The sequence below is a fragment of the Thamnophis sirtalis genome, unplaced genomic scaffold (assembly GCF_051295495.1).
Source record: "Thamnophis sirtalis isolate CommonGarterSnake01/CBP01778 unplaced genomic scaffold, rThaSir2_p1.2 scaffold_1, whole genome shotgun sequence".
NCBI classification, from domain to species: Eukaryota; Metazoa; Chordata; class Lepidosauria; order Squamata; family Natricidae; genus Thamnophis; species Thamnophis sirtalis.
Window position 1 is genome coordinate 29531926 of NW_028261381.1, and position 18455 is coordinate 29550380.

At 38.2% G+C, this 18455-nt stretch overlaps 1 protein-coding gene across 1 annotated transcript in view; it reads left to right on the forward strand.

Annotated features, from left to right (window-relative positions):
• The window catches only part of DPP4 (dipeptidyl peptidase 4), a 73474-nt gene that overhangs the window by 43086 nt on the left and 11933 nt on the right, over window positions 1-18455 (forward strand). The window contains exons 18-23 of the mRNA XM_087709758.1: window positions 256-354; window positions 6188-6257; window positions 10855-11049; window positions 12186-12240; window positions 14420-14519; window positions 16710-16774. Coding sequence (XP_087565884.1) covers window positions 256-354; window positions 6188-6257; window positions 10855-11049; window positions 12186-12240; window positions 14420-14519; window positions 16710-16774 — 584 coding nt within the window. The remainder of the gene's footprint in view (window positions 1-255; window positions 355-6187; window positions 6258-10854; window positions 11050-12185; window positions 12241-14419; window positions 14520-16709; window positions 16775-18455) is intronic.

Below are 18455 nucleotides of genomic sequence, written 5' to 3' on the forward strand. Positions count from 1 at the left end.
CCTAACAATTTGAAAGCCTGCAAAGCCTGCAAATGCAAGTAGGTAAGTAAGTACACCGCTTTGGTGGGAAGGTAATTGGCATATAGTCATGCTGACCACCTGACCATGGAACTGTCTTCAGGCAACCCTGATTCCCTCAGTTAAAGAAATGGAGATGAGCACACACACACACCCCTAGGTAATTTGATTTTTAAAACCAGCTCTCTGTGTTGTTTTGATTCTTTGTCTTATCAAATATATCTGTTTTAATCCTAGCTATTAAGACCCTAGAAAATAATGATCATTTGAGAAATGCATTGAGAGAAATTCAGATGCCCACCAAAATACTGAGAAATATTACTCTGCATGGACAAAGTAAGTTTGCAAACCAAATGTATTTTTGTAAAAAAAAAAAAAGAAAAGAAACAAATCATTTAAAAAAAAACCTGAATAAAACAGTGTATTTACATAGCTTTTTGAAATCATAATTTTGAATGACATGGATGTTTTGCATCTCTTTATTATTATCAGCTGTGCCTTAGATTTCTCCTATGATTCATAACAGGAAAGGAGCCATTAAGCTTTAAAATTTGTAATATGAGACTTTGTAGATAAAGTTCAAGCAGCTTGCTTAGATAACATTGGTGAAACCAGGGTTATCTTTTTCTTGACACCTCCATGAATTCCTGCTTTCAATTGAAGGCTGTAAGCTATTTCAGGTGTGCTGATTCAGGATATATGATGTCTGCAGCCTGAGTGCGATTCTGTTTATTGTCATGCTGATAGGTACCTGTTGGTTTCAGCTTGCACTTTGGACTGGGAAGGTCAGAACTGCAACCAACACCCAAAAGTAATGATTACTCTGAAACATTTATCTTAATTCAGAAGGGCAGAAAGTGAGGCAGTTAAATGTTGTGCTTGTAAAGTTGCCTCATTCACCCATTTCCAAACCTACCTTCCTTCCTAATTTTTATTTATTTATTTGTCAACATGTACAAAGTAACAGGTATAGACATGGACATTATTGCATGAGATTGGCACAAATAGATGATATAAATAAGTATAACATGGCCATGAACACATAAAATGAGTACACATCAATGGAGACAGTAGGACAGGGAGGGTAGGCACATTGGTGCACTTATGCACGCCCCCTTAGGGACCTCTTAGGAAACGTGTGAGGTCCACAGTGGACAGTTTAAAGTTAAATTCCTTCCTCCCTTCCTCCCTTTTATTTATTTATTTTTACAAATAACTCAAGATGGTGAACATATCCAACACATTCTCCTGCTCCTATTTTTCCCACAATAACAAGAATCCTGTTATTGTGAGGTAAGTAAGACTGAGAGAGAATGACTGGCCCAGAGTCACCCAGCTGGCTTTCATGGCTAAGGTGGGACATTTTAGCCTCGTGCCTTAACCACTAAACCAATCCTTCCTTCCTTCCTTCCTTCCTTCCTTCCTTCCTTCCTTCCTTCCTTCCTTCCTTCCTTCCTTCCTTCCTTCCTTCCTTCCTGAAATATTGTTATTCCCTCCTTTTTGCATCTGCTTCCTTATTCATTCTCTTTTTGTATACCTACAACAGCCTGGCTTCCTCTCCCTCCACTCCTCACCCTATCTATCTCTTTCTACTGGAATTTGTCCTTGTCATCTCAAACACCTTCTTTTTCCAGTCCCACCTGATTCTTCCTAGTATATTCACTCTCTTAGAGTATCCATACTGCTTTCCCAAATCCATGCCTTCAACCATAGGATCTTGCCAGCTGGCCAGCCAGCCAGCCCATCTATTGGAAGGGTGCAACTTCTTTGCAGTGTTGTTATTTTTTCCTTTAGTAAAGATAATTCTGTTCTTAATTAATAGATTCTGCTACTAATGAGGAAAAAAGGTTGCACTTTTCTCCCCCACCACTCACTTTGGAATAATGAGAAAAACCAACTTCCTTTGTTCAAAAAAAAAAAAGGCAGCATTTTTTTCACCAGGAGAGGCTGTGAACCAAAATAATAGTGTCATAGCACCCTCTATTGATAAAGTATTTAAAAACCAAAAACACAAACATTCACTCTCCAAAATAAAATATAATTTAGTAATCATTCAAAATAGAAAATTAAAGAAAAAAATTAAAACATCAGTGAATAAAGTATGAAATAAACAGATTTGGTTCTGACCCTTTTCATGCTGTGTAAAGCACAGGGCAACTTCAAGCTGATGGAAGATCTCAATACTACTTTCTTTCTTTCTTTCTTTTTTCTTATTTTTTCTTTCTTCCTTTCTTTTTCTTCCTTCTTCTTTCCTTCCTTCCTTCTTTTCTTTCTTTCTTCCTCTTTCTTCCTCCTTCCTTCCTTCCTTCCTTCCTCTTTCTTTCTTCTTTCTTTTTTCTCCCTCCCTCCTTCTTCCTTCCTTCCTTTTCCTTCTTTCTCTCTTTCTTCCTCCTTCCTTCCTTCCTTCCTCTTTCTTTCTTCTTTCTTTTTTCCTCCTTCTTCTTCTTCCTTCCTTCCTCTCCCTTCCTTCCTTATTTCTTTCTTTCCTTCCTTCTTTCTTTCCACCATGCCTTCCAGGTTATAATACAACACCAAACTGATTGTAAGAGAAATTGGCAATTGGAGAAAACCTACTTGAAATTTTTCTCACCTATTTTGGGCTAATTTTGCAATGTTTTATATGAATGGAAATACAGGTAGTATCAACCATTCTTTTGAAGTTACAACAGCACTGAAAAAAGGGACTTATAACTGTTTTTCACGCTTACGACCATTGCAACATCCTCATAATCATATGATCAAAATTTGGACCCTTGGCAACCCAGCATGTATTTATGATGGTTGCTGTGTCCCAGGATCATGTGATGGCCTTTTGTGACTTTCTGACAAGCAAAGTCATTGGGGAAGCCAGATTCATTTAACAGCCATCTTATTAACTTAACAATTGCAGTCATTCATTTAACAACTGTGACAAGAGTGGTCGTAATATGGAACAAAGCTAACTTAACAACTGTCTTGCTTAGCAGCAGAAATTTTGGGCTCAGTTCTGGTCATAAGTCAAGGACTCCCTATATATAGTTTTCCACTTACCTGATAGATGTAAGTGAGTGGCACCTGGTGTAATTTTGCATTCTAGTCCCCTTATTCAGCTGCCACAACTTTTATGCTATTTGCTAACCTTGATTAATATGGAATAACTCTACTTTTCTGCAGCCAATTCTTTCAGGTGATTTCTATGATAAATGAGTATAACACTGAAAGTTACGGAGATCAAAGCATTTCCTTGCATGGAAATGTGTACAGATTTCAACCTTCACATTCGTTGTCCAGAAAAAATAATTATTTAATGTGTTATCATAGAATCTGAGAGTTGGAAGAGTCCATGGATCCTTCTTGCACAATGTAGGATCCACTACAGTATCTCTGATAGATGATCATACAAGTCCATTACAAGACCCTCGAGCGAAGGAGAACTAACCATGTCTTGTGACACTCTGACCGCTCCTACTGTCAGGAAATCTTTCATGATGTCTAGTCTGATTCAGTTTTCTGACCTTCTGTAACTCTTTGTTCTGATCCTGTCCTCTGGGACAAAAGAGAATAAGTTCATTCCCACTTCACATATTTGAATGTCTAATTATATTTCTCCATTGTCATCTTTTCTGTAAACATACCCAGATCCTTTCATTGTTCCAATATAACCAGTGGTGGTATTCAGCCGGTTCGGACCGGTTCAGATGAACTGGTAGTGGTGACCTGTGGTTGGGCCAGCCCACCCACCCCGGCTTTATGCCATCCTATTTAGCCATGTTTTCTAAGCCACGTGCGTGAGCAAAGCACATGCGTGGAAGGCCGCCGCATGTACAGAAGGCACATGCAAGCTCACATTTTTGGTGCGCAGTGAACCGGTGGTAAAATTATGTGATACCCACCTCTGAATATAACTTAGTTTCCAGACGCTTTCCCAGTTTGATCACTCTTCACTAAACTTACTCTAATTTGTTACGATCCTTTTTGAAACTGTGGTTCTCTGAATTGGATACACTATTATAAATATTGACTAAGGCAGAGTGGACTAGAACAATTACTTTCTATGAACTTGACTCTATGCTCTTGTTAATGCACCCCAATAAAGCATTTACTTCTTCATATCTGCATCATACTGTTAGCTTAGGTCAACAAGGATACTCAGATCATTTTACAGTGTACCAAACCAGCTCCCACCTTATACTTACGGTTTACGGTTTTTTTATATCCAAATGAAGAACTTTACATTTCTTTACATTTTATTTCTTTTCCATTATATACATACATATCACTCTCAAATGTGGCTGGAATCTTTTGGACCTTCTTTTTTCTCCACTTAAATATTAAACTACTGTTCCCAGATTTTTACCATCTGCATATTATTTGAGTATCTTTAAGTATCTTCTTCTCAACTCACCAATTCATCCAAATGATAGATAAAAGTGTTGAACAACACAAAATCTAGTGGCACTCCATTTAGTACTTCCCCCTAAGCTGGAGCCATTAATGAGCACTTTGAGTGCAGTCACTCAGCCAATTGTGAATTCCTCTACAGTAGTAACATGTAGCCCAGGAGAATATTATGAGCCATTCTGTCAGAAGATTTGCTGAGATTCAAGTAAACCATTTTTATTCATAAGTTTTTCAAAGTGGGAAATAAGGTTACTGTGATACTGGTTTTTCAATAAGCTCATGCTGGCATTTGTTAATTGTTGCAGGGATCAGACCAGTGGTGAAATTCATTTTTTTAAATGACCGGGCATGGCTTGGTGAGCGTGGCAGGGGAAGGATTCTGCAAAATCCCCATTCCCTCCCCACTCCTGGGGGAAAGATTCTGCAAAATCTCCATTTCCTTCCGATCAGCTGGGTCTCACGAAGCAGAGAATAGATGGGGGCAAGGGCAGCCAGAGGTGGTATTTGCTGGTTCACTGAACTACTCAAAATTTCTGCTACCGGTTCTCCAGAACCTGCTGAATTTCACCCTCGGATCACACACATGCTGCTTGATCATCTGTTCAAAGGGCTTGCCCAGTATAGACATCAACAGTTCTGTAGTTTCTTGAGTCCTCCTTCTTTTCCTTTTTGAAGGTAGAGATTACATTTGCAATCTCCTGGGATTTTGCCAATCCTCCAGAGGTTGGAAGAAATTACCAAGAATAATTTTGCAATAATCTCAGCTAATGCTCCTTCGGTACCTTGGGGTATAATCTATCTGGCCCTGGAAATATGAAATCATTTAAATTAACTGAGTTATTAACTCTGCTATTCTGTCCTTGTCTATCCTAAGTCACAGTTCCCTCAGTGGTATAACAATGACCTACTAAGGTTCTTCTTCTTGTTTGAGAAAAGAAAAATGCAACACAGGACTTTAAAAACTCTGCCTTCTCTACATTACCAATTCATTTTTTCATAACACTAGATCTACAATCTCTTTGGCCTTCCTTCGGTTTCTAATGTAGCTTTTTGTTGTTTTGGGATCTCTCATTAGCCTCAGCACTTTCTAAGTTCAGCCTTATTAAATTTGCTTCAACAACCTCTGGAAAATGAAGACGTAATGCCTCTTCCCTAATTCTTCCTGGTTCTGAAGTGCAAATGTGATGCTTACTATGGAGTTAGCAACCTTATTCCACCATGAAGATGCAGCCACACTTGTTCACTGGGGGAGTTGAAATTAATGTTCACAGTTGCTGGTTCTGATGTAAGACTATACGAGAGGTTAATTTGACTATTAAATATGCTTTGGAATGGTTTTGTGGTCATGTGTTCTCTGGATTTTTAGTTGATGTGATGTTCAAACATTCAAGATTTCATAAAGCCTTTCCTTTTATAGTAATTAACACCATAACCAGTTATTGTAGCAATCAATTTTATCTAGCAAAAGTCTGCAGGTGGAAGACTTTTCCTATTACTGTAGTGCAAGCTTTTGATCCTGTAGAACAGGGGTGTCAAACTCATGTCACTGTGGCATCACATGATGTATCGGGACTTTCCCTCCCTCCACTTCACTAAAATGGTGGGCATGACCAGCTCATGATGCATCCAGCCCATGGGCCAGGAGTTTGACACCCCTGCTGTAGAACTTTTCCAGTCCTTGTCCCTCACCCTGCCTTTCCTCGTTCAAGCTAACTGCATATGTTCTTTATAATTATTAACACATATTTTATGTTTTTGTTTGCTTTCCTATTTTTCTTCTCGTTTTCAGCATACTGGTATCAGATGATATTGCCTCCTAATTTTGATCAGTCAAAAAAGTATCCGTTGCTCATTGATGTGTAAGTCAAACTGCCCTTTTACCTTTATTTATTTATGCTTAATTCATGTTGCCAGTGATGTTTATATTTAAGTATTGTCTGCCTGATGCTTCGTGGGTGCCATGCAAAGATTTAAAAAGCAAGACAGGTTTAGCAAAACTGGTTTACTCAGGCCTCAGTTCTGAATGCTGCAGATTGTTTCCCTGGGAAGCAGCCTGGATGCAGACAGTTCAGGGAGATGCAAGCCATCGTTCAGTAGGCTGATGGGCCATTTCTTCCACCCAGAAGGCAGGCCTGGGATTCAGCTGGTTGAGACCGTTTCGAGCGAACCAGTAACTCCAAAGATCAGCTGGGGAGTGAACCAATTCACTCTGATGATCAGTGCACATGATCACAGTTGTTGAACCAGCAGGATCCCACCACTGCCAGAAAGCATTGTTGCTAATAAATTACTGTTAAAGAAGAGGAGGAACGTATCATCATCTGGTTTCAAATTCTCTCAGGGGCTGTGATGCAGTCATCAGATAAATGCAAGCAATATCTTTGCACTAGTAAAATTAGAAGAAAAAGAGCAGCCAGGATAATAACAAAAATATTTCTTAAGAAATTTCATTGACAAACATTTAAGACTTTAACATGCTTCAAGACTTACTGTCTTTACTAAAAGAGTTTGATTTGGCTGTTGCTCTGCAAATTATCATAGTGGCAATTAATTTATGATATAGAAAAGCATAGTGGTTCTGAAATAGGGTTTTCAGATATAGCTGTGATGGCGAACCTATGGCACGCATGCCACAGGTGGCACACGTAGCCATTTCTGAGGGTACGCAAGGCATTGCCCTGTTACCTCCAGTGCTCATGTGTGCATGCTGGCCGGCTGATTTTCAGCTGTTTTTTTCACCCTTCGGAGGCTTCCCTGAAGCCTCTGGAGGACAAAAAATGGCCCAATGCGCAAACTGGAAGTTTGGGAACGGACTTCTGGTTTGCACATTGGACTGTTTTTCACCCTCCGGAGGCTTCAGGAGGCTTGCCTGAAGCCTCCGAAGGGCGAAAAACAGTCCAACACACAACCTGGAAGTCTGTTCCCGAACTTCCGGTTTTCCACATTGGGCCGTTTTCACCCTCCCCAGGCTCATACAAAGCCTCTGAAGCCTAGAGAGAGTGAAAAATGGGCTTACCGGTCCAACCGGAAGTTGGCAAATGGGCCATTTTCTGCCTCTGGAGGGCCTCAGGGTGGGGTGGGGAAGATGTTTTTCGCCCTCCCCAGGCTCCTAGAAAGAGTCTGGAGCCTGGGGAGGGTGAAAAACGGCTTCACCGTGCCATCACGTGCCAAAAGTGGGGGAAGCATGGGGGGTCGTGCAGAGAATTATGGGTGTGAGTATGCACACACATGACTCCCCTGCGTTCCCACCACTTTTTGCACACAATGGCAAAAAGGTTAGCCATTACAGAGATATAGGTTATAAAAAGCCAAACCATTGTTATAGGGAGGCAAAGAGCTTTTCGGAGTTTCACTGGTGCCATCTAGTGGTAGTTCAGAAACTGCAGTGATTATTAAGTGTTCTGAACACACACAGTGATGATGTTAAGAGCCAAACCTCACTCTTACACATATATGCTTCAGAAACAAATGCATAAACCTTAGTAATTGCATCATTCCACATATTTTGACAAGCCCTCAAAAGTCTTTTCTTCATTGCCTTCAAGTATCCCCAGCTGTTCCAGCCAATGAGATACAGACAGTCTCACTTAATGACCACAACCGAGTCTGGAATTTCCATCATCAGTTCTTGCAATCATTAAGCAGGACACCATATGACCTGTCTTGATTTTGACTGTTTTCATGACAATCATAAAGTGAATCATCATTAAGCGAATCATGTGATCATTAAGCAAATTCAATCTCCCAAATGGGCTTAAATCTTGACATGTGTTGCTGAGCCTATTTAAATAAATTGGTATACTCTAGGTCAGGACTACTGTACAGTTTGCAGTTAAATGAAAAACAATGGCCAAAGGATAGCTACCATTAGAAAAATGTGGATTAGACAATTGTACTGTACACATACATCTTTACTGAACCTGACCCTGCAAATATAATACAGAATTATAACAAAGAAGGCACATTTCCTGGATCCTGAACATATGCTGTTGATGCTATTCCTCCCTCACACTCCTCTGCACATATTAAAGGATTTGCATTAATTAGCTTCTTCCTGTAATCTGCAAATTACAGAAATTTGCTTTTTATAGTAAATAAAATGTAATTATTCTATATTTGGTAAAAATTGGTCGTGCAAGGAATGTAGCATACAGTAGTTACAAGATTTAGTTTATCTTTGTCCTATTAATTCATATTTTAAACATAATATATAATAATCATTATAATTATTAATCATTTCACTAATTAAAATTTCAGTGATCCATGATCAAAGGCTTATTAAAATTCTGAACAGCAAAAGTGGATCTTGGTACACTGTTTAAATTTATTGAAGATTAGCATTTGGATTTTGGGGTAGTATGCAGGGGGATGTGAACATGACCATGATTCGTAGATTATCTGTTTTCAATTATGTACATTCTTCAGATGATATATAATTAGCCTTCAGATCTATTGCGAGGGGAAAAACAGACCTCTTCATTTTTGCACTTGATCACTTTATTAAAAAGTAGGGGAGTGAAAAACATTGAAAAAGGACTTTGTGGTTTTTGTTAACAATAGTAAAATAGGCATCCTCAAAGCATTAAAGCAGCTGCCTCTTTTCAGAAGTGCAGCCTCCTTGAAGGTTTACCACAGTGTTTGTGCATGAACTGTATATGCAGGTACAGATTCTTTGTCGCATTTGTCCCAGAGTACACACAATATCAAGGACAGGCTTTGAAGCAATCATATAAGCCTCCTGCAGGATGCAGCTACTTTAATACTTTGAAAAGGATCTATGCCTCCTCATTCTGAACAAGCTTTTCAAATCTGAGCCACATAGCTGCCATCTTGCACCTGATCAACATTTATGGCATCAACATAGGGACTTCCATTTGGGGAGATATAATTGGGCAACTACGGGATGTGGTATTTCAGGGGCTAAGATGCTGAGCTTGTCAATCAGAAAGGTCAGCAGTTCGAATTCCTAGCACTGTGTAATGGAGTGAGCTCCCGTTACTTGTCCCAGCTTCTGCCAACCTAGCAGTTCAAAAGCATGTAAAAATGCAAGTAGAAAAATAGGAACCACCTTTGGTGGGAAGGTAACAGCATTCCGTGTGCCTTCTGCGTTTAGTCATGCTGGCCACATGACCACCACATCTTTGGACAGCGCTGGCTCTTCAGCTTTGAAACAGAGATGAGCATCACCCCCTAGAGTCAGGAATGACTAACACATATGTGCGAGGGGAACTTTTACCCTTTAATTGGGCAACTCATTAAGAGTGTTTGCTCTTCATATATTCCAGAAATGTTAATATCGTCGGATAAGACTATTCAATGAGGAACTGAGCAAGCGACTGTGTGGCCCATAGCTGTAATTGCTGCAGGAGCCCCAGTAGCTATAGGCAAGAGCAATACTCTCATGCAGCAGCTCAAAAGCCACTAATTATGTTTGCTGGGCTTTGATGCAAGACCTGATTTGAATGTTCTGGATAAGGCAGTAATCTGTTAGCAAATGTCACAATGTCAAACAATATTTGGAAAATGAATAATTGAGGATCCATAATGCCTTCCATTATGGAAAAAAGCAAAAAGGTGTGAGACATCAAGACATTCCTGCAATGAAGCAAGAACAAATGCTTACAGCTTAAACTCAGTTTTGCTATATTTGAATGAAGGCCTGCGGTGAGAGTCGGAATGTAGATACCGTAATATAGATTGAAACCATCTCTATGGGCAGTCATTTCAATAGGACTTAGTCATGAGCATTTAATGTTATTTGAGATTTCTTCCAGGAGGTTCATGATTATCCTCAACTTCACAATAAATTACGGTAGATTAGGTTGGTCCAAAGTTACTCATTGTGTTTCATGAGAGAATGGGGATTTCTGACTTCTTGTTGGACATGCTCTAAGCGCTAAAGCAACCATAAAGGAATGAATTTTTTAAAAACCAGCTCATTATTTTATAAGATGAAGATGGAAACAATTCAATGGAGAGAGTTAAATGGAAGTTAAGATAGAATTCTACCATAGAATCCATATACTGATTATGCCAGAAAAAAGATCATATGATTCAGTCTCATTTCTTATCATTTTGTGCTTCAATTTTAAATTTTCTTTATTTAGAGTATTCTTTCGAAATACCATTCTGATTAGAATGCATTTTAACCTAAATTGCTGTCTATATTGCTTTTTTTAAATTTCCAGCCATATTTGTGTATAGCAAAATCAGCATTCAGTACAGCTAAAGCCAGACAAATAATAATAAAAAATACAAAATCCAGCATACCATAAGGATATGTTTCATGTGTCTGAATCTCAGTTCTATTGTTACGTTGTTTGTGGCAAACTTAATTGAAGAATAGGCTGCTGGAGATTTTCTGTTCTAACCAAATCCCTGCTTATATAAGAATTTGGAAAGGGCAGAACAAATAGAGCACAGCATGGATCAAGTCAACCAACTTTCTTTCCATAGATATGCAGGGCCTTGTAGTCAGAAAGCAGATTTTGCCTTCCGGATCAGCTGGTCTACGTATCTGGCAAGCTCCGAAGGGATTATTGTGGCCAGCTTCGATGGTAGAGGAAGCGGCTTTCAAGGAGATAAAATTCTGCATGCGATATACCGAAGACTGGGAACCTATGAAGTTGAAGATCAGATCTCAGCAGCCAAGTATGTTTCTGCCTTCATTGCCTTGGTTGGGATGGTTAACATCTTAACTGGATTTCTCTCAATGTTTCTCCTTGCAGAATTTTGTAGGCTTGGTTTTTCTTCGTTTCTAGTTTTTTCTGTTTACTAAATTTTATCATGAGATGTAGTGGCTCAGTGGCTAAGACGCTGAGCTTGTCGATCAGAAAGGTCAGCAGTTCCCTAGCACCCTGTAACGGAGTGAGCCCCCATTACTTGTCCCATCTTCTGCCAACCTAGCGGTTCAAAAGCAAGCAAAAATGCAAGTAGAAAAATAGGGAACACCTTTGGTGGGAAGGTAAAAGCGTTCTGTGTGCCTTCGGTGTTTAGCCGTGCCAGCCACATGACCACAGAGACGTCTTCGGACAGCGCTGGCTCTTCGGCTTTGAAACAGAGATGAGCACCGGCCCCTAGAGTCGGGAATGACTAGCATATATATGCTAGGGGAACCTTTACCTTATCATCCCCTCATATAAATACAGGGGTGTCAAACTCACATCATGACAGTGTCACGTGATGCATTTTCCCCTTTGCTAAACTGGGCATGGGCATGGCCAGCATGTGACGCATTCAGCCTGTGGCCAGGAGTTTGACAGACCTGTATTAATATAAAGCTTGGGTGTTTTTTTAAAAGAAATTCCAAACTTAACAGTACATTTTTAACCTAATACACAGTTTTTGCAAACAGTTATCATATAACATAGTTAATTACTGTATTTGCATGAGGTAAACATGTTTGTGCGGGCCTTTCCTTAATGTTCCCTAATTCTTTGATCAATGAATTGGACGGTAGCATTCAGAGAAATGAATTTTGATGGGCAGTTTGAAAATGAAAATTTGATTGACACAAATACACCAATTTCTCTTCTATTTCTAACCCCAGTAGCCTTCTTTCTACTTCCTTTGTTCCTTATTGGTAATCCAATTATTATTATTATTTTTAAAAGTAGAATAGGAAAAAAAAACATGTTTGGGAATAAGTATTGAATATTAATATTTATGTATTACATTTTAATATGCCTGTTCTCCAGGGAGCAAGGCTGGTGGGGGAAAGGAAGTTGTTGCAAAGAAGAATAAGATAAGATTTTTCTGAATATGTGCACTTTTCTGTTATTAATTAGGGTGTTTTCTGAAATGAGCTTTGTTGATGAGACCAAAATGGCTATTTGGGGCTGGGTATGTATTAAAGTATTAATTGTTTTGCTCAGATTTTCTTGCTGCTAGTAAGAAAAGGTGTTTCACTTGAATACACATTGTGATAAATTGCTGTTTGTGGAGACACAGGAAATATTCTTTACTCCTTTATATTTTAGTTGACCCTTTTTCTAAGACAAGTAGAGAAATGTTTCCATTCAAAACCTGAATTATTGCTTCCATCTATCTCTCCCCACATCTTTATGCCATCTGATGGACTATTCAGACACATAGAAACTGGAACAGCTGGGTCATTGCCTTGATCCAGCAAGACATTTTTTCTACATTCTCACATCTTCTAGTGGCCACAATAACTATGTGGCTGGGTTTGTACCTTGCATTAAGCCATGAGTTGCTTATTCAGAGTTTATTGAGTAAACCATAGTTAGATAGGTTCATACACTACATTAAGCCGTAAAGCATAGTGTACAAACTTTAATTGCTTGTTCACACAACATGATAAGCAAAAATCAAGCAAGCTGCATTGTGTTTTACACTGAATCTAGTCTGTCACACTGTCCTCTTCTGTGTTTCTAGTGTAGGTTGGCTTCTATATAAGGTTGCAGGGAATTTGATTGCATTTTACAATGATTGGGCCAACTTTCCACTTAAAAGTCTATTCTCATTATATTTTTGTGATATCAAGGGAATATTTTATGACACAAGGGGATGTCTCCTTGCACAAATACTCAGGCTCATCTGTGGAGTGGAAGAGCTATGTTAGTCTAGGCTAGCTTAAAAAGGAGTTGAAAGGACCTTTTCTAACTATAGTCTGGCTATAGATGATAGCTCTATTAGCCAATCTCAGTGCTGCAGCTGTGCTTGACAGAGATATTCAACTGTTAGTTGAACATTGGTTGGGTATTGGTATTTATGATACTCAACCACCCATCCAATGAGATCAATAGACAAATCTATTAAGGCAGATCAGTTTCCAGGGAGGTCCACTTAAAAAACAGACCACAATGACATCACAACCAAACTTCACTGATTGCTTCCTCCAGGTCAGAGCTCAAACCACTCAAATGCATTATTAATATGCTGAAGCCCATAATAGACAATGATACTATGCGTTTTCAGAACCTTGTTTGCATACAAAAAACCATCTAACCATCTGAAGCATATTTTCACATGCAACAAAAAACAACAGGATAATGATGGGAACCAGGCCCTGGAACAAACCCAGATGTCTAGCTTATCCCCACATTTATACCAACAGCCCCATTGTGGGCCCCAAGAAGTACACATACACAATGCGAGATGCCTTCACATGCTGGACATGATGTGATATGCACCAGCATCTGCCCCTTTGGACTCTATCTACATAGCACAAAGTTTGCATGTATACTGAAGAATTTATAAACGCAAGTCAAAACAAGGTCAAAACAATAGAGTACTTCAGTCTCCTAGTTAATTACAGACCTTAAAATGAAGTGAAAGATTGCTGAACTCACATACATCAAATGGTTTTAGACTATCTCAGAAAATCTCAGCAAACACAATGTTTTGTATTAACACATTAAAATTGATAATCGATAGAATTATTACTTGTAATCTGTCATATGTAATCTGTATCTGCAATAACCAATCTAAATTCCCCTCTCCCAGCATCATCACAATTTAACTCCTACATCAGTTAGTTAGTTAAATAATTAATTAAAAACATTTATTCAGCCACCCTTCATATAACCAACTTTGGGCAGCTAACTAAATCGAAGTTTTAGTTACAAAGAAGTGAATTGTTGCTGACAAAATGTTTTCCTTCTAGTAAAAGTTATTCATTACAAGAGAAATGACCAGACAGCTTCAGATTCAGGTTTCCCTGAGTCGCAAGTTGGCAGCTATATAAAATGAAGGAGAGCATGAGATTATGTCTCATTCTCCCTAGCCCAACCTAGAGATGTCTCTTTTTGAAACTAAGACTAAGATATTATACAGGTTTTACAAAGGGTTTTATTCCCCCAAAAAGTGGTGTTAGAACAAGCCTTGCCTCATTACTCAGCAAACTGAGATACAAGCAAAGCTATTCTTTAACACATACACACATACACACACGAGCACACAGACACACACACACACAAACACACATACACAGACTTTGTGAGAAGAACATTGTATCCCTCTTGACCTGTTTGAAATAATAATGTTTCTTTTCTCTCAGTCTTATGGAGGTTATGTAACTTCCATGGTCCTAGGAGCTGGAAGTGATGTGTTCAAGTGCGGAATAGCTGTGGCACCTGTCTCACGCTGGCAATACTATGGTGTGTGTTTATTTATTCACAATAAAGTCGTAAGATCCTTTGTTAAGTACCACAGAAGTCACAGTGGGAAATGGTATCAAGTATGAATAGTTGGATACATAATTCTCCCACATGAAACTACCATTTGGTCTGCCTTCCTGAACTCATGTGAGGTATTATATTAATCTGTCCCTAGATTAATATATTTTCCCCCCTACTGGAAACTTGGATTTGAAAGGAAGATAATTTGCTTAACCTTTAAATGGCACAAAATTACTTAATATTTGAAATTTTACTATAATGCAAATGTCTGCATTTGCATTCCTCAAAAGTGCCATGTGTTCCAAACTCTGGAGGGATCATTTCTGAATGTCATAGAATTCGTTGGCACCGCTACCAAGTTCCTTTATTACAATGAGCTTTGGAAAGAAGGGTCACAATTTTAATCATTTATTAGAATATTTACTAATTGAATGATACTGCTGGTTGCCTCTTATGTATACTAAAGTATTATCAAACACTTATTATTAGTTTGCTCGATGTTCTAAAAACTCCCAAAAGGGGATTTGGAACATTAAAGCTGTATATTTCTGCCTCATATTTTGATTCTAATTATCAGTTGATTGGGTAAGCTTTGTGATGGCTTCTTGAGTTTCTGCTTTTTATTGGGGCTATGATTTGGTTGCTAGAAGTCAGAAAGGATGGCATTTGTGTAATTAAGCCCCCCTTTTCATGTTTTCCTTTTGAATATCAGTGCTAACATCTTCTGTCCTACCTTCAATGGTTACATTTTACCATTCAGTTTTTTAAAAAAAATGATTATGTATTAGAATATGCATAACTGTTCATAGATTACTCTCATTGCAAATGAGTATGCTATCTCCAGAAAAATCATATCTTGATCTGTTTATCAAGAGGCAATATTCTATGACATGCCTATATAGGCAGCAATCTCTTTTAAATGATTTCCAGTATGCCAACTGCAGAGTATTGGGAGTGTTTATTTTTAAGTCATCTCTATCACTCCTTTCATCAAGAAGCTCAAGGCAGCAAATATGGTCCCTCTTCCACTTTTCCTTTTCTGGAAGCCTGCAAAGTGGCTAGATATTTGAAATACTGTCATGCTACCAGATGCTTCCTAATTTATCAGGACTTTATCCAACTCCTTTACTGGAGATGCATTTCTTGCTCTGGAGAAAGGGAAATCTTCCTATTGGTGGACTTGCTTCTATTGATGGAAGCACAAACTTGGATCCCACCTAGTGAGTAGTACAGACTCTACCGATGTCCTATATGACTGACTCAGAATTTTGGGTCTAGTCGCACACAAGTCTTACCTAAGGTTGCCCAAACTGTGAGGTATACGTTCCTTGGGGAGGTGCATATAGAGTTCAGGAGAGGTGTGAAAAACCCTTTGGTTAATAAATCCACATTTCCCAAAGTTTCATTGTATTGCTTTCAATTGTTTTCATTTTGGTGTTTGAATTTTTAGGGGGGATGTTTACATTAAGGTTACAGGAAAGGGAGGTATGACAAAAAGTTTGGGAATCCCTTGTCTAAGACCTTAACTACCACTTTAAACTAGAATTGGGTAAGGTACAGCTATTGTCAATTACATAGGGTCTGGCTAAGGTTTGAGGGAGATTGAGAAATTATCTAGTTTTTTATGGTTATGAATGAGGTATTTGAGGGAACACCCAAAAATGTCATAGCACAACACACACACTGCCAGAATCTCTTTGTTTGGGATTTTTAAAAAAATGCTTAAAATTAAATAAACAAACAATATGCCGAAGGTGTGTGTGTGTGTCAAGAAATAGTCAATGGTTTATTTTGATGGTTTGATGACCCTAAAAGAAATAGCCCTGTCTTGATAGCATCCTTAGTTTATTGCAATTCAGCCAGAGAAAACAGACTTAGTAAAACTTCCATTTTCTTTCCAGTTGATGAGAGAATAATATTACTTTGGCATAAGGTTGCTGAGAATAATTAATAATGCTGTTGCTATGGACAACTGCATACTGAATATTTAAAAATGTGATTATCTCCAGTTCCTATTATTAAGGAAACAGTAAATTTTAGGGGAAACTTAGCACAATTAAACATTCACTATATTGGTAAATAGATGCCAATGAACACCAGAGTTAAATACACAAGCATACCATTTAGATATTGAGTAATGCCGCCTTTATGTGTTCCCCTCCATCCTAGATTCTATATATACTGAACGCTACATGGGTTTGCCTGAAAAAAATGATAACCTGGATTTCTATGAGGTAAGAAAATGTCTTTCACGTTTTACTGTACAAAAATTAAACAGTGCAAGATGAATCTCACACAACGTGACTCACATACTCCTTTCTCCTCTGTACTTCTACCATAAACTTTGGATCACACTCACACACATCAAGTCCTACATAACATGTGGGGAACATGAGAAGCAAGCTGTGATAGCAGTCCTCCCCCACTTCCTATCCTTCTTATAGAGAAGTGGTTATATGGTAATTTATTTAGGACATCAGAAGCAATAGTTGTTCTAAGTGAAGAATATTCTAACAGTTTCTGTTGAGTGTTGCTAATATATTCCAGATGTTTCCTAAATTATTTACAGTGTTTTGCTATATTGTAGAGGTTAGGTGACTGCATTTGTTTGGAGTATGGATTCCATCTGTTCTCTATTAGAATATAAATATTTATAAATAACTTTTGCAAAACTGATATTTTTTTATTAGGGAAATTAATTTGGTATGCTATTTGATATATCCTTGTGTAGAGATTTGGGTTTGGTAGACACTCTGTCTACCCTCTCTGGGTTGCAATAATCTAGGAAACCATTAGATGACAGCAAATAATACTTTGCGGCTTTTAGTGTAATCTGAATACTATTTGCAGCCCAGAGATTATAATCCTATTTACCATTGCATCACTTGACACATTTATCAAGAAAATATGGTTGCATGGATCTGACCAGATACTTATAAAAGTATATTTTCTTTCCCGCTTTCTTAATCTGTGGCATTTCTTCACTAAAACCGATTTAGGCATTTAATTTGTTCTTTGACTTTTGGAGTTTGCACTGCAATTGAAACTGTGGTATAGTCTCCAGGAGCAGTGGGGAATTAGCCTGAGATATATCTCTGCTAACCTTGCTCTTAAACAAGCATATCTTCTATTATATCTGCTATTGCAGCATTTTTACATGCCAGTACATATCTGTAAATGTTGTGCTTGAGTAAGTTGTGTACATGTTTCTGTTTCTTCAATATTATGTTTATGATGCCTTTGCTCCAAAAAGAATTTTATAGTAAATTATAATTCGATCTAAGCATACTGTTTCTATTTTTCCATTACATCATAATAAAAATTCATGCATTCTGACACATCCACAGCTATTGAACACCTGCTGAAGTGTGCAGAAACTAAGCAGAAAGGAATGGAATGGACGTACATATTGAGGGTGTACATTTGATAAGGAGATCTAAAATGGGTGGAAGATATTTTGTTTTGAAATAGAAATAGATATGGAATTGAATTAACACACTGAGCTCATTCAGTCACAAAACCCACTGTGGGCAAAGGGAGGGGAAAAAATTCCTAAGTTATCCTATCTCTACTCCAGTTGCTACTTGAATAAGTAGCATCCATGTAACAAATGCTGCTACTGGGCATCTACTGTTCAGGTTTAATGAGGGAACAGGGAAGAGTGAATTATGGAGAAAAAAGCCCATGTTTCTAATAAATAAAAGCCAGAATCATAAAATGAGAGCTTGACGACCAGATAATTTGTTTTTGTACTTAAAAATCTAAGATGGGCAGCCATACAAATTTTTTAAATAAATAAATCTGGATTTCTGACATTTGAGAACCAGTTTGGTGTAGTGGTTAAGACCCTCAACTAGAAACTGGTGAGTTCTGCTCCCGCCTTTAGCACAAAGCCAGCTTGGGCTAGTGACTTTC